The sequence below is a fragment of the Oncorhynchus nerka genome, linkage group LG4 (genome assembly GCF_034236695.1).
Source record: "Oncorhynchus nerka isolate Pitt River linkage group LG4, Oner_Uvic_2.0, whole genome shotgun sequence".
Taxonomy (NCBI): domain Eukaryota; kingdom Metazoa; phylum Chordata; class Actinopteri; order Salmoniformes; family Salmonidae; genus Oncorhynchus; species Oncorhynchus nerka.
The window spans coordinates 26,838,430-26,854,234 of NC_088399.1; the positions used below are offsets into that span (position 1 = coordinate 26,838,430).

Genomic DNA, 15,805 nt, shown 5'->3' on the forward strand with positions numbered 1-15,805 from the left:
CTCGCAATGATGACATGGACCTGGTCCAAAGACCACCCCTGGGCTAGCAGCCTCCCCTTCTGCACATCTAAAGGAGTCAGATAGGTGTACTGGAAGTTACTTTAGGTGGAGCCATCCACGGTTTTCTTCAGATCTGAAATTACCGAAGAGGTATCTCATAGGTGGGGTTATATTGATGCTGCACAGCTACTAGTGCACACTCTTTCTCTCTCACACACACACACACACACACACACATACACACAGACCAGTGTTGACACAAATGCACACAGGAAGGATCGATGTGAGGGGAGACACACACTGAGAGCTCATTGTGGAGGTCACACTGCATTAATGTTACTGTGATGGAGGTGAACTCCACTAGGACCCCCTCTCCTCCTCCCTAGGGACAGGCCTCTCCTGCCTGGGCACCAGCACACAAATGAGGCGCTCTCCCTGGAGGTCAGGGTTCAGCCTTGAAGTGATGATCTTACATGGTATCACGTTTATATTGTGTGGTGGTATTAGCCACAATACTATATTACATTTGATATTGTGGCTATTAGAATCATTTAAGGAAGAATGCTAGCTGCATATCGGGTTCTTTGGTTTGTGCGCGTGTGTACATGGGTGTATAGTGCACCTCTTCTCCCTCTCAGCTATGCAGTCCTGTTCATCACCAGCAGGGTGCAGCACTGCTACTCTACAAGCTGCCCTTACTAACGGAGGAAAACCTAACCACCTCAACACAGCCCAATAGATTGATGGAAAGGAGGCTGGCAATAAATCAAGCAGAAAAGCAAATGTAGAAAAAGCTGTTCTTGTTTGTGTCTAAACAGGGGGAATAGAATAAATCTGCTCTATTTTTCACTCCGTTTGAAAGCAAATGTGATCGTATTTGTATGCATTGGTTGGTTAGAGACCTTCATTTTTAAAAGTGCACCTTGGGAATTTTAAGCTGTATGTTTACTTTGCTTCAATATAACATATTTATATATCCAATTTTATTTCCATTTGGTGATGACTGAAATGGAGTTAAATGCAAATATGCTTTTTGTCCTATTAGTCTTAAATTAATGAGGATGTTCAGTATTTTATCCCATAATTTTATTACTCGTAAAAATCATTATTTGATTATCACCTATAATACAAACAAATTGCAGCCCAAAGCGCTTTTATTTATTTTTTATTATTCTGTTTTTAAGAGGTTTGTGAGCTTTATTGTTGAATGTGCCACCAAATAATAACAGTAATACCAATGGTTATGAACATATCCAATAACACTGCTAACAATGTCTGTGTTTGAGTGTGAGTCTTCTCTCTTCCCAATTCCCAACTCAGCATTAGTTAACACATCTGTATACTGTCCTTGTGAAGTGTTCTTTATCCCTTCATCTCCCCCTGTTGTGTAGTGGTCAACACACACACACCTCTATCTCCCTCTCTCTAGTGGTCATCAGTGTCCATATGGGCTGCAGTGTGGTCACTCAGTGTCCTTATGGCGGTGTTCTGGGAAATGTACTGCTCTCTAATAGGGGTTAATAGCAGTACCCATCTGGCTGTAGCTGGTCTGATCTGACCACCCTGCTGAAGGACACTTGGTCTTGGACACTCATCTGACCACATGGCCAGTGAAGGCCAGTTAAGCTCAGCTCAGTGTGGGTTTGCTGGGTGCATGCTGCTGCATTAATGGCTTTAACCAGCCAGGCAGGGCCTGTTAGTGTTGTCTACCAGGCAGCCGCTATATGTCGGACCAGTCATACGTTTACTTCAAATGTTTGCTTGAATGTTTTTCTGGAATTTTTGGTTGAGTATTCATATAATGTAAAGTGCTGGACAAGCTCTACATAAATCCAATCCAGTAACATCTCTCGTACAGCCAGTGGGTTGTGGTGGGTGGCAGACTGATCCTTGTTCTTCCTGACCCAGCCTGAGGTTGAATGTAAAGGTGAAGCCCACTTAGTGTTTGCATGGTGGGGTGTTGGAGGTGTACTGGAGGCAGATGGCATCAGGGAGAGGCTCTTTCCACTGAGGAGAATCGCACATAATTGGAGAGTGATGCTTAGCAGCAGTCTGCCGATCGATGCCAATCCCTCCTCTCTAAGTCCGGGGGTTATCGTTTGCTTTTCTTTTCATACGCTGCAATTAATCCAGTGTTTAGCCCCTCTCATGCCTGCCTGGGGAGAGCATGGGCATACCAATGACCTGGTTAGGACCACTATCACCCCTACTGTGTGTGTGTGTAGTTGGGCTCACGTCTGGTTTGTAAATGGATGCTCCTCGGGACCTCACTGTGCACCGTTACGTTTTGTTTTTTTCATGATGTGGGGGTCACCTCAGTGTGTCGTCTCTAGTCCTCGGTGTGAAATCAGAACCAGGGAGAATCCTGCCCAGATGCCTACAGCTCAGAACTATAGGATAAAAGGTTTCACCATGCACCAACCAGACAGACCTGTACACGGAAGTAACACCCACAGAGAGACACTTAAAGCACACCAACCACTGACAAATCAAACATACTGTTTTCTGGCCTGAAGAGAGAGCGAGAGATACACCCCATCCCTAAAATCATTAAGCCACAGTGACCACACACCTCAGGCAGCGTACGTGGAAAGAGGTTATAGCACAGGACACAGTGGCTGGGTAGGGCTTTTAAAATGATCCTTTGTGCAGTTTTTTTAAACATATCTAAAGCTCTGTTTTTGGGAGCCGGAGCTTTTAGATTGGCGTCGTTAGATTGGTATATTTGAAAAATGACATTTAGGCCTACACAATTGCTAAACGAGAAGAGAAAAGGAAAGAGTGGAGGGGTAGAATGAAAGAGTGGAGGGGTAGAATGAAAGAGAGAGGGATTAGTGGTGTTTTCAGTGGAGTGTGTCCTGTTGAAGTGGCTAATATTTTAATTAAGTCTGAGAGGACTGAGAGCTGCCTGATAAACTCCCTCTCCTCTGTTGATGGTAATTTAGCTGCTCCCCAGAGGCACAACCAGACACACTGTTGTGTGTGTGTGTGTGTGTGTGTGTGTGTGTGTGTGCACATATGTGTGTCCTCCTCCCTATCCCATAAGGTGTGTCCTCCTCCCTATCCCATAGGGTGTTAGTTGGTGGTGGTGGTGGTGTTTAGCTGTACCCAGAGACATAGCCAGCCCAGTGGCCCCTGGTCCTGTCTGTAGGCCTGTTCCTAACATGCTCTGATCCTTCTCTATCTGCTGTGGGGGGCTCCTCTCCTCTTCACTGAGTTATTGTCAGGCCTGAGGGAGGGCTGCTTGTCAGTTCTAAGAGCGGGTCTTTGTGGGGTATTTGTCAGGCCTAACCAGGGGTCCACGGGGGGCCTTTGTCCCAGGGATGTAGTGCTAAACGGAGGCAGATGGCTGGGTGGTGTCAGCCTGTCAGCCACGTGGGGCACCAGAGGGGACAGGGAAGAGGGAGAAGGGGGCCCAGCACAGGCCTGTCACCCTAAAGAGGGGTTGGGTCACCCCGGGTCAGGCCCGCTGCCTGGCTCTTGTTAGCACCCTCAATGGGCACCATGTGTGCCCCATTTTAGTCCCCCTGTCTGTGGGGCTGGTATCCTAGGAAACCGGGCTGCTGAGAATTCTCCTGGGGGAGGGAGGGTCCCTCCACACACACTCTATTGCTCTCTCTGGGGAAAGGGGGTGAATGTTTGATTGACAAAAGGAGTGTGTCTCCTCCTTAATGGCTTTTTAGTCAGCTGGATAATAGACTGGCTATCTCTCTGTCTCTCCCTCTCTCCGACACCCCCTCACTAATGCTGGGTAATTACATGATTTGTAGTGTTTGGGAATTGTATTAATGGAGGATTTATGAGGGCCTGCTTGGTGTGTGTTAAAGGAAAGTTTCAGCCATTTCGAATGTTATTGTTTCTGTGCATCTCTGAGTGATGTTCTATCGATTCCCTGGGTAATTTCAGTTTTCATGTGTATCTGAATTATTGCCGTTCACGCAGGCAGAAATCCGTGATAAAGTCGCTCTCACTACACTAGAAGTTAATAGGAATACGACATTTAGATCGCAAAAACGTCTCATACATGTCAGATTTCAATACTGGCTGATGTCATAACTTGGAAGGATGTCTTCTCACGAATGAGCCATTGATCATAATTTTGCGATATTCCTACCTCGAGAAATGTCTAACTTAGCACATTTTTCCTGTTTGTCTGCCACTTTAGTCCAGGGTGCATTGCATGGTGCAGTTGCCAGAGATATTATAGAAAGGAGATGGGAATCCAATGAAATAAGGAACATATAACACCCCACCCAGCAGACTTTCGACCAATCGCATTCACGTTGTCATGCTGTGTCACGTGATTGCTAAGCTAATCGCCACGCAATTCAAATCAAATCAAATCAAATGTATTTATATAGCCCTTCGTACATCAGCTGATATCTCAAAGTGCTGTACAGAAACCCAGCCTAAAACCCCAAACAGCAAACAATGCAACAATGCAACTGGAAACATCATCAGTACCAATTCCTTCTCAAAGTCAGTGTATATGTCGAGAAATGTGTCTATTTTCCTCTAAAGTACATTGTCACAATTCCAAAGCTATACGATACTACAGACAGCATGTTAATTATCACACATTTCGGAAAATATTTATAATGTTGTACTTCTTGTTGATTAAATTCATGCTAATGTTGGGTTTTTTAGCTAGCACCCAATAGACTCACATTCACTCCTTGAAGGAGAGCGCTCCTTGTCCCAGAATTGCCCAGAATGCACCGCGCGGCCCATTGACGTAGCATGGGAAACTGCCTTGTTCAGGGGCAGAACGACCGATTTTTACCTTGTCAGCTCGGGGATTCAATCTGGCAACCTTTCAGTTACTGGCCCAATGCTCTAACCACTAGGCTACCTGCTGTCCCAACATGGTGAGATTGTAGACTCCTAAATTGATAGTACAGTTTGTTTAGGCAATTTTACAGCTAACTAAACTCCGCAACAACAACAACAAAAAGTCCCTTTTTCAGGACAATGTCTTTCAAAGATAATTCATAATAATCCAAATAACTTCACAGATCTTCATTGTAAAGGGTTTAAACACTGTTTCCCATGCTTGTTCAATGAACCATAAACAATTAATGAACATGCACCAGTGGAACGGTCATTAAGAGACTAACAGCTTACAGACTAGGCAATTAAGGTCACAGTTATGAAAACATAGGACACTAAAGAGGCCGTTCTACTGACTGAAAAACACAAAAAGAAAGATGCCCAGGGTCCCTGCTCATCTGCGTGAACATGCCTTAGGCATGCTGCAAGGAGGCATGAGGACTGTAGATGTGGCCAGGGCAATAAATTGCAATGTCTGTACTGTGAGACGCCTAAGACAGCGCTACAGGGAGACAGGACGGACAGCTGATCGTCCTCGCAGTGGCAGACCACGTGTAACAACACCTGCACAGGATCAGTACATTTGAACATCACACCTGCGGGACAGATACAGGATGGTAACAACAACTGCCCGAGTTACACCAGGAATTCACAATCCCTCCATCAGTGCTCAGACTGTCCGCAATAGGCTGAAAGAGTCTGGACTGAGGGCTTGTAGGCCTGTTGTAAGGCAGGTCCTCACCAGACATCACCGGCAACAATGTCACCTATGGGCACAAACCCACCATCGTTGGACCAGACAGGACTGGCAAAAGGTGCTCTTCACTGACGAGTCGTGTTTTTGTTTCACCAGGGGTGATGGACGGATTCGTGTTTATCGTCAAAGGAATGAGCATTACACCGAGGCCTGTACTCTGGAGCGGGATCGATTTGGAGGTGGAGGGTCCGTCATGGTTTTGGGCGGTGTGTCACACCGTCATCGGACTGAGCTTGTTGTCATTGTAGGCAATCGCAACGCTGTGCATTACAGGGAAGACATCCTCCTCCCTCATGTGGTACCCTTCCTGCAGGCTCATACTGACATTACCCTTCAGCATGACAATTCCACCAGCCATACTGCTCGTCCTGTGCGTGATTTCCTGCAAGACAGGAATGTCAGTGTTCTGCCATGGCCAGTGAAGAGCCCAGATCTCAATCCCATTGAGCACATCTGGGACCTGTTGGATCGGAGGGTGAGGGTTAGGGTCATTCCTCGCAGAAATGTCTGGGAACTTGCTGGTGCCTTGGTGGAAGAGTGGGGTAACATCTCACAGCAAGAACTGGCAAATCTGGTGCAGTCCATGAGGAGGAGATGCACTGCAGTACCTCTTGGAACTACCGCTCCCGGATCCGGGAGAACTGACACTAATTAGCATAACGCAACGGACAAAAAATATTACTAGAAAATATTCATATTCATGAAATCACAAGTGAAATATATTGAAACACAGCTTAGCCTTTTGTTAATCACCCTGTCATCTCAGATTTTGAAATTATGCTTTACAGCCAAAGCAAGACAAGCATTTGTGTAAATGTATCGATAGCCTAGCATAGCATTATGCCTAGCTAGCAGCAGGCAGCTTGGTCACAAAAATCAGAAAAGGAATCAAATTAAATCGTTTACCTTTGAGTTTCGGATGTTTTCACACACGAGACTCCCAGTTAGACAGCAAATGTTCCTTTTTTCCATAAAGATTATATTTGTAGCCGAAATAGCTCCATTTGTTCTTCACGTTTGGCTGAGAAATTGACCGGAAAATGCAGTCATGACAACGTCGAAAAATATTCCAAATTACATCCATAATATCGACGGAAACATGTTAAAACGTTTTTTATAATCAATCCTCAGGGTGTTTTTCAAATATCTATTCGATAATATATCAACCGGGTCAGTTGGCTTCTTAGTAGGAGCGAGAGAAACAATGGCCGCATTTGTCTATTACGCACATATCACTCTGAGAGCCACCAGCTGACCACTGACGCAATGTTGTCTCTCATGCTCATTTTTCAAAATAAAAGTCTGAAACTGTCTTGTGACACTAGACACATTAGGGAAGCCATAGAAAAAGGAATCTGGTTGATATCCCTTTCACTGCTCAATAGGGACGCATAGGAACGCAGAGGTTTCTAAATAAGAGTCACTTCCTGATTTTTCTCAGGCTTTCGCCTGCAATATCAGTTCTGTTATACTCACAGACAATATTTTTACAGTTTTGGAAACTTTAGAGTGTTTTCTATCCTAAGCTGTCAATTATGTGCATATTCTATTATCTGGTCCTGAAAAATAGCCCGTTTACTTTGGGAACGTTATTTTTCAAAAAATGAAAATAGTGCCCCCTAGTTTCAAAAAGGTTAATGCAGCTGGTGGCCACACCAGATGCTGACTGTTACTTTTGATTTTGATCCCCCCCCCTTTGTTCAGGGACACATTTATTCAATTTCTGTTAGTCACATGTCTGTTGAACTTGATCAGTTTATGTCTCAGTTGTTGAATATTGTTATGTTCATACAAATATTTACGTATGTTAAGTTTGCTGAAAATAAATGCAGTTGACAGTGAGAGGACCTTTCTTTTTTTGCTGAGTTTAGCTCTGTTACATGCTGATATTGTCTTTGGTATTATTGTGTGTAGCTAGCCAGACCATAGAAAGAGCATTGCATTGTGGATTTTGTAGTGTACTTGAGCAGCAACAGATTTCCACAACGATTTCCATGTTGCTACCAACCTTATTATAACGCCAAAATGCTACAGTTGTTCACAACTCATCGAATTTGATCCGATCTTCATCTAAGTCACAACAATAGACAAACATAGTGTGCTTAAACTAATAAAACACAAATGATTGTGTTTTTCTTGTCTATTTTGAATACATAATTTACACATTCACAGTGTAGGTTGGGAAAAGTATGTGAACTCCTTGGCTAATGACTTCTCCAAAAGCTATTTGGAGTCAGCCAACCTGGAGTCCAATCAGACGAGATTGGAGATGTTGGTTGGGGCCTCCCTTGCCCTAAAAAAACACTCACAAAATTTGAGTTTGCTATTCACAAGAAGCATTGCCAGATCTGAACCATCCCTCGAACAAAAAAAGATTTCAGAAGACCTAAGATTAAGAGTTGTTGTTGACTTGCATAAAGATGGAAAGGGTTGCAAAAATATCTCTAAAAGCCTTGATCTTCATCAGTCCACGGTAAGACAAAATGTCTATAAATGGAGAACGTTCAGCTCTGTTGTTACTCTCCGTAGGAGTGGCCATCCTGCAAAGATGAATGCAAGAGCACAGCGCAGAATGCTCAGTGAGGTTAAGAAGAATTCTATAGTATCAGCTAAAGACGGAAATCTCTGGAACATGCTAACATCTCTGTTGACGAGTCTACAATATGTTAAAAAAATTAACAAGATGGGTGTTCATGGGAGGACACCACGGAAGAAGCCACTGCTGTCCAAAAAAAAACATTGCTGCATGTCTGAAGTTTGCAAAAGTGCATCTGGATGTTCTTCAGCGCTACTGCCAAAATATTCTGTGGACAGATGAAACTACAGCTGAGTTGTTTGGAAGGAACACACAACACTGTGTGGAGAAAAAATGCACAACACACCAACATCAAAACCTCATCCCAACTGTAAAGTATGGTGGAGGGAGCATCGTGGTTTGGGGCTGCTTTGCTGCCTCGGCCTGGACAGCTTGTTATCATCGACGGAAAAATGAATTCCCAAGTTTATCAAGACAGTTTAGGCTGAAGTAAATCAACAGAAGTAAATCAACAACAGAATGGCTTCAACAGAAGAAAATACGCCTTCTGGAGTGGCCCAGTCAGAGTCCTGACCTCAACCCGATTTTAGATGCTGTGGCATGACCTCAAGAGCAGTTCACACCAGACATCCCAAGAATATTGCTGAAACAGTTTTGTAGAGAGGAATGGTCCAAAATTCCTCCTGACTGTTGTGCAGGTTTGATCCACAACTACAGAAAAATTTGGTTGAGGTTATTGCTGCCAAAGGAGGGTCAACCAGTTATTAAATCCAAGGGTTCACATACTTTTTCCACCCTGCACTGTGAATGTTTACACTGTATTCAATAAAGACATGAAAACCTATAATTGTTTGTGTGTTTTTAGTTTAAGCAGACTGTTTTTGTATATTGTTGTGACCTAGATGAAGATCAGATCAAATTTTATGACCAATTTATGTAGAAATCCAGGTATTTCCAAAGGGTTCACATAATTTTTCTTGCCGCTGTATATCCAGTCAGTCCTGTAACCCTGTATCTTGTATCCAGTCAGACCTGTAACCCTGTATCTTGTATCCAGTCAGACCTGTAACCCTGTATCTTGTATCCAGTCAGTCCTGTAACCCTGTATCTTGTATCCAGTCAGACCTGTAACCCTGTATCTTGTATCCAGTCAGACCTGTAACCCTGTATCTTGTATCCAGTCAGACCTGTAACCCTGTATCTTGTATCCAGTCAGTCCTGTAACCCTATATCTTGTATCCAGTCAGTCCTGTAACCCTGTATCTTGTATCCAGTCAGTCCTGTAACCCTGTATCTTGTATCCAGTCAGACCTGTAACCCTGTATCTTGTATCCAGTCAGACCTGTAACCCTGTATCTTGTATCCAGTCAGTCCTGTAACCCTGTATCTTGTATCCAGTCAGACCTGTAACCCTGTATCTTGTATACAGTCAGACCTGTAACCCTGTATCTTGTATCCAGTCAGACCTGTAACCCTGTATCTTGTATCCAGTCAGACCTGTAACCCTGTATCTTGTATCCAGTCAGTCCTGTAACCCTGTATCTTGTATCCAGTCAGACCTGTAACCCTGTATCTTGTATCCAGTCAGACCTGTAACCCTGTATCTTGTATCCAGTCAGACCTGTAACCCTGTATCTTGTATCCACTCAGTCCTGTAACCCTGTATCTTGTATCCAGTCAGACCTGTAACCCTGTATCTTGTATCCAGTCAGTCCTGTAACCCTGTATCTTGTATCCAGTCAGACCTGTAACCCTGTATCTTGTATCCAGTCAGACCTGTAACCCTGTATCTTGTATCCAGTCAGACCTGTAACCCTGTATCTTGTATCCAGTCAGTCCTGTAACCCTGTATCTTGTATCCAGTCAGTCCTGTAACCCTGTATCTTGTATCCAGTCAGACCTGTAACCCTGTATATTGTATCCAGTCAGACCTGTAACCATGTATCTTGTATCCAGTCAGACCTGTAACCCTGTATCTTGTATCCAGTCAGTCCTGTAACCCTGTATCTTGTATCCAGTCAGACCTGTAACCCTGTATCTTGTATCCAGTCAGACCTGTAACCCTGTATCTTGTATCCAGTCAGTTCTGTAACCCTGTATCTTGTATCCAGTCAGACCTGTAACCCTGTATCTTGTATCCAGTCAGACCTGTAACCCTGTATCTTGTATCCAGTCAGTCCTGTAACCCTGTATCTTGTATCCAGTCAGACCTGTAACCCTGTATATTGTATCCAGTCAGACCTGTAACCCTGTATCTTGTATCCAGTCAGACCTGTAACCCTGTATCTTGTATCCAGTCAGTCCTGTAACCCTGTATCTTGTATCCAGTCAGACCTGTAACCCTGTATCTTGTATCCAGTCAGACCTGTAACCCTGTATCTTGTATCCAGTCAGACCTGTAACCCTGTATCTTGTATCCAGTCAGACCTGTAACCCTGTATCTTGTATCCAGTCAGTTCTGTAACCCTGTATCTTGTATCCAGTCAGTCCTGTAACCCTGTATCTTGTATCCAGTCAGTCCTGTAACCCTGTATCTTGTATCCAGTCAGTCCTGTAACCCTGTATCTTGTATCCAGTCAGTCCTGTAACCCTGTATCTTGTATCCAGTCAGTCCTGTAACCCTGTATCTTGTATCCAGTCAGACCTGTAACCCTGTATCTTGTATCCAGTCAGACCTGTAACCCTGTATCTTGTATCCAGTCAGTCCTGTAACCCTGTATCTTGTATCCAGTCAGACCTGTAACCCTGTATCTTGTATCCAGTCAGACCTGTAACCCTGTATCTTGTATCCAGTCAGACCTGTAACCCTGTATCTTGTATCCAGTCAGACCTGTAACCCTGTATCTTGTATCCAGTCAGACCTGTAACCCTGTATCTTGTATCCAGTCTGTTCTGTAACCCTGTATCTTGTATCCAGTCAGACCTGTAACCCTGTATCTTGTATCCAGTCAGTCCTGTAACCCTGTATCTTGTATCCAGTCAGTCCTGTAACCCTGTATCTTGTATCCAGTCAGTTCTGTAACCCTGTATCTTGTATCCAGTCAGACCTGTAACCCTGTATCTTGTATCCAGTCAGACCTGTAACCCTGTATCTTGTATCCAGTCAGACCTGTAACCCTGTATCTTGTATCCAGTCAGACCTGTAACCCTGTATCTTGTATCCAGTCAGACCTGTAACCCTGTATCTTGTATCCAGTCAGACCTGTAACCCTGTATCTTGTATCCAGTCAGACCTGTAACCCTGTATCTTGTATCCAGTCAGTCCTGTAACCCTGTATCTTGTATCCAGTCAGACCTCTGTAACCTTGTATCCAGTCAGTCCTGTAACCCTGTATCTTGTATCCAGTCAGTCCTGTAACCCTGTATATTGTATCCAGTCAAACCTGTAACCCTGTATCCAGTCAGTCCTGTAACCTTGTATCCAGTCAGTCCTGTAACCCTGTATCTTGTATCCAGTCAGTCCTGTAACCCTGTATCTTGTATCCAGTCAGTCCTGTAACCCTGTATATTGTATCCAGTCAGTCCTGTAACCCTGTATCTTGTATCCAGTCAGTCCTGTAACCTTGTATCCAGTCAGTCCTGTAACCCTGTATCTTGTATCCAGTCAGTCCTGTAACCCTGTATATTGTATCCAGTCAGTCCTGTAACCCTGTATATTGTATCCAGTCAAACCTGTAACCCTGTATCCAGTCAGTCCTGTAACCTTGTATCCAGTCAGTCCTGTAACCCTGTATCTTGTATCCAGTCAGTCCTGTAACCCTGTATATTGTATCCAGTCAGTCCTGTAACCCTGTATCTTGTATCCAGTCAGTCCTGTAACCCTGTATCTTGTATCCAGTCAGTCCTGTAACCCTGTATCTTGTATCCAGTCAGACCTGTAACCCGGTATCTTGTATCCAGTCAGTCCTGTAACCCGGTATCTTGTATCCAGTCAGTCCTGTAACCCTGTATCCTGTTGGTGCTGTAACCCAGTCTTGTATATCCTGTTCCCTGTAGGTTTGCTGGTAAGACGGCCAGTAGTGGAGCTGTGGTGCTGGTGATGGTGGAGCTGAGGGAGTCGTCTACAGCACTGATCACCATCAACACAGAGAAGAGTGTCATGGGCTCCATGCTGCTGCGAGACCTTAAACTGGCCCTGGCCCAGGCCTAGAGTCTACAGCGCCCCCTAGCCCTAGTCCTCCAACACAGGGAGAAATGCACAGCTGCCATGGAGAGGTCTCATACACATATGCATGCAAAAACACACATACACAACATTTATTTCTGTCTCCCAATCTCAATTCTTCTTCCTCTCTTTCATTCTCTGTCACGCAAATACACACTTACATGCAGGCAAAGAGATTGATATGATTTCTCTCATGCTTAAACATCCTCTCATACGGTACACACTCATACACACACATCATCATATTTTTTTACACTGTGACAGTGTATTGTCAGCAATGAGCATCAATGTTCATTTCAACAGGACACTTGTTTCTCCCTAGACCTGAGACTCTGTTTCTCCCTAGACCTGAGACTCTGTTTCTCCCTAGACCTGAGACTCTGTTTCTCCCTAGACCTGAGACTCTGTTTCTCCCTAGACCTGAGACTCTGTGTCTCCCGAGACCTGAGACTCTGTGTCTCCCTAGACCTGAGACTCTGTGTCTCCCTAGACCTGAGACTCTGTGTCTCCCTAGACCTGAGACTCTGTGTCTCCCCAGACCTGAGACTCTGTGTCTCCCCAGACCTGAGACTCTGTGTCTCCCCAGACCTGAGACTCTGTGTCTCCCCAGACCTGAGACTCTGTGTCTCCCCAGACCTGAGACTCTGTGTCTCCCCAGACCTGAGACTCTGTGTCTCCCCAGACCGGAGACTCTGTGTCTCCCCAGACCGGAGACTCTGTGTCTCCCCAGACCAGGTAACCAAAAATGTGTTCATCATTCAATGAGGTCTGTATCACTTTTGGTGAAAAGAACTGAATATATTAAAACTGTAACGTGAATTATGGTTGACGGTTGTTTTGAATGAGTCTCTCTTGATTGTGGTTCTTTGTGTGTTTGGTTAGTGTGTCGGGTTGTTTTCCAGTGTGTTTATGGGTAGGGTTGTGGTGCAGTGTGACTAACTGGGTCTTGGGTTTCGGTGCGTTGGCTATGTGTGTGTTGGGCTAGGATGCAATGTTGGGTTGGTTTAGGATGCGTTGTGTTGGGTTAGGGTGCTGTGTTTTGTGTCTGGCTGTGTTAGAGTATAGTGTGTTTGTTTGTGTTGTGGTTTGTCTGGCTGTGTTTTCCAGCTCATAAGCGAGGTGTCTCTGAGGGCTATAGAGAACACCTGTTAGATCATCCATCACCTCTCCCTACGCACGTACTCCCCCTGCCAGCTGTTCATCACACACACACACCGACAAGCCATAGACAATCACTACAACAGACCGCAAAATATTTTTTCACACCCACTTCTTCTGCCATTTTCCCCTCTCAGACACACACAGCGAGAGCTGCAACTGGCAGTGTATAGAAACGGCTTTATCTGCCATTATGACACAAGCCGTTAAGGCCTACTGCAGCTGTAACTTACAGCTCCGTCTGACACACACACACACAAATCTGGAGCTTTTACACTCCCGGCTTGACGTTTTTATGTCCCATTTAGAGAAGGAATGGTCTGCTGCTAAATCAAACTTTACTCAACACAGACGTCCTGGTCTGCTGCTAAATCAGACTTTACTCAACACAGAGGTGCTGGTCTGCTGCTAAATCAGACTTTACTCAACACAGACGTGCTGGCCTGCTGCTAAATCAGACTTTACTCAACACAGACGTGCTGGCCTGCTGCTAAATCAGACTTTACTCAACACAGACGTGCTGGCCTGCTGCTAAATCAGACTTTACTCAACACAGACGTCCTGGCCTGCTGCTAAATCAGACTTTACTCAACACAGACGTGCTGGCCTGCTGCTAAATCAGACTTTACTCAACACAGACGTCCTGGCCTGCTGCTAAATCAGACTTTACTCAACACAGATGTCCTGGCCTGCTGCTAAATCAGACTTTACTCAACACAGATGTCCTGGCCTGCTGCTAAATCAGACTTTACTCAACACAGATGTCCTGGCCTGCTGCTAAATCAGACTTTACTCAACACAGATGTCCTGGCCTGCTGCTAAATCAGACTTTACTCAACACAGATGTCCTGGCCTGCTGCTAAATCAGACTTTACTCAACACAGAGGTGCTGGTCTGCTGCTAAATCAGACTTTACTCAACACAGATGTCCTGGCCTGCTGCTAAATCAGACTTTACTCAACACAGATGTCCTGGCCTGCTGCTAAATCAGACTTTACTCAACACAGATGTCCTGGCCTGCTGCTAAATCAGACTTTACTCAACACAGATGTCCTGGCCTGCTGCTAAATCAGACTTTACTCAACACAGATGTCCTGGCCTGCTGCTAAATCAGACTTTACTCAACACAGACGCCCTGGCCTGCTGCTTCATACTTGTAGCTTACTGGGCTGAACTGAAGTCATGTATGTTTGCATTAGATATTGTTTCCACTATGGAGATTGGTTCGGTGTTGTTGTAATGAATATATACGGTATCTTAGATGCTTTCTTTCATGTTCCAGTTAACATTAGGGAAAGGGGGATACCTAGTCAGTTGTAAAACTGAATGCCTTCAACTGAAATGTGTCTTCCACATTTAACCCAACCCCTCTAAATCAGAGAGGTGGGGGGGACTGCCTTAATCGACATCCACGTCTTCGGTGCCCGGGGAACAATGGGTTAACTGCCTTGCTCGGGCAGAATGACAGATTTCTACCTTCTCAGCTCAGGGATTCGATCCAGTAACCAAAAGGGCCCAACCCTCTAACCACTAGGCTATCATTATCAGACATATTTATAGGAATTTGTGTGAGAGGCTGGGTTTGAGCCGGGATTGACTGTGGGTCACAAGACTGTGTAAGCCCGCTAAACGGAAGCTTAAGTACTGTGAATGCAATTTCCCTTCACGTTCGGGCATTAGAAGGTTTGGGCATTAGAAGGTGTAGTGTAGTAAAGAGCCTCTAGTGTGTGTGTGTGTGTAGGGGGGGACCTTACGTCTGTTTTGGCAACACTAAGTCAACATCCAACAGACTACATTTTACTAGATTGCCATTTTTCATTACAACACAAATCAGGAAATACGTGAGAGCGGACAATTATCATTTGATAACACAAACAAAGGTGGTACCAACAGCATGTTCATTTAAATATTCTGAGTGGCTGAGTGACCTGATTCTCTGGATGCCTCTCCCCAATAGCTAAACAACCATACGTTCTGTGCATGTGCTACTTTATTGTGAAAGGTATGTTGTACAAACCTCTTAGTCTGCTGTTACTTTAAAGAACATGATGATCAACATGTTGTACAACGGTCCGCGAGTGAAACTCTGAAATGAACACTTATTTCATAGTAGACACTAGATGCAGTTCTAATAAACAGAGTGGTTTCTGTTTTCTTCCTGTTGTGGTTTTATTTTTTTGCCAAATGGGGTCGCACGTCAAAGTTACTGTTAACGACATCATCAACATGTTGGACAAACGTCTTTGTCTGTTGTAACTATAATGACATTGTAATACAGAACACAAGCAGGACACAGACAGGCAGTCTAAGTAGCAATTTAATGTTCTTAATTATTTCATATTCATTTGATTTATTTTCC

At 44.5% G+C, this 15,805-nt stretch overlaps 1 protein-coding gene across 4 annotated transcripts in view; it reads left to right on the top strand.

The window, feature by feature from the left end:
- LOC115121070 (AP-3 complex subunit beta-1-like) overlaps positions 1 to 15,601 on the top strand; it is a 107,355-nt gene extending 91,754 nt beyond the window's left edge. For all 4 annotated transcript variants that reach the window (XM_065017402.1, XM_065017403.1, XM_029650095.2 and 1 more), the window contains one exon: positions 12,120 to 15,601. In XM_065017402.1, the coding sequence (XP_064873474.1) occupies positions 12,120 to 12,273 (154 nt within the window). In that variant the 3' untranslated portion in view covers positions 12,274 to 15,601. The remainder of the gene's footprint in view (positions 1 to 12,119) is intronic.
- The last annotated feature ends 204 nt before the right edge of the window (positions 15,602 to 15,805 follow it).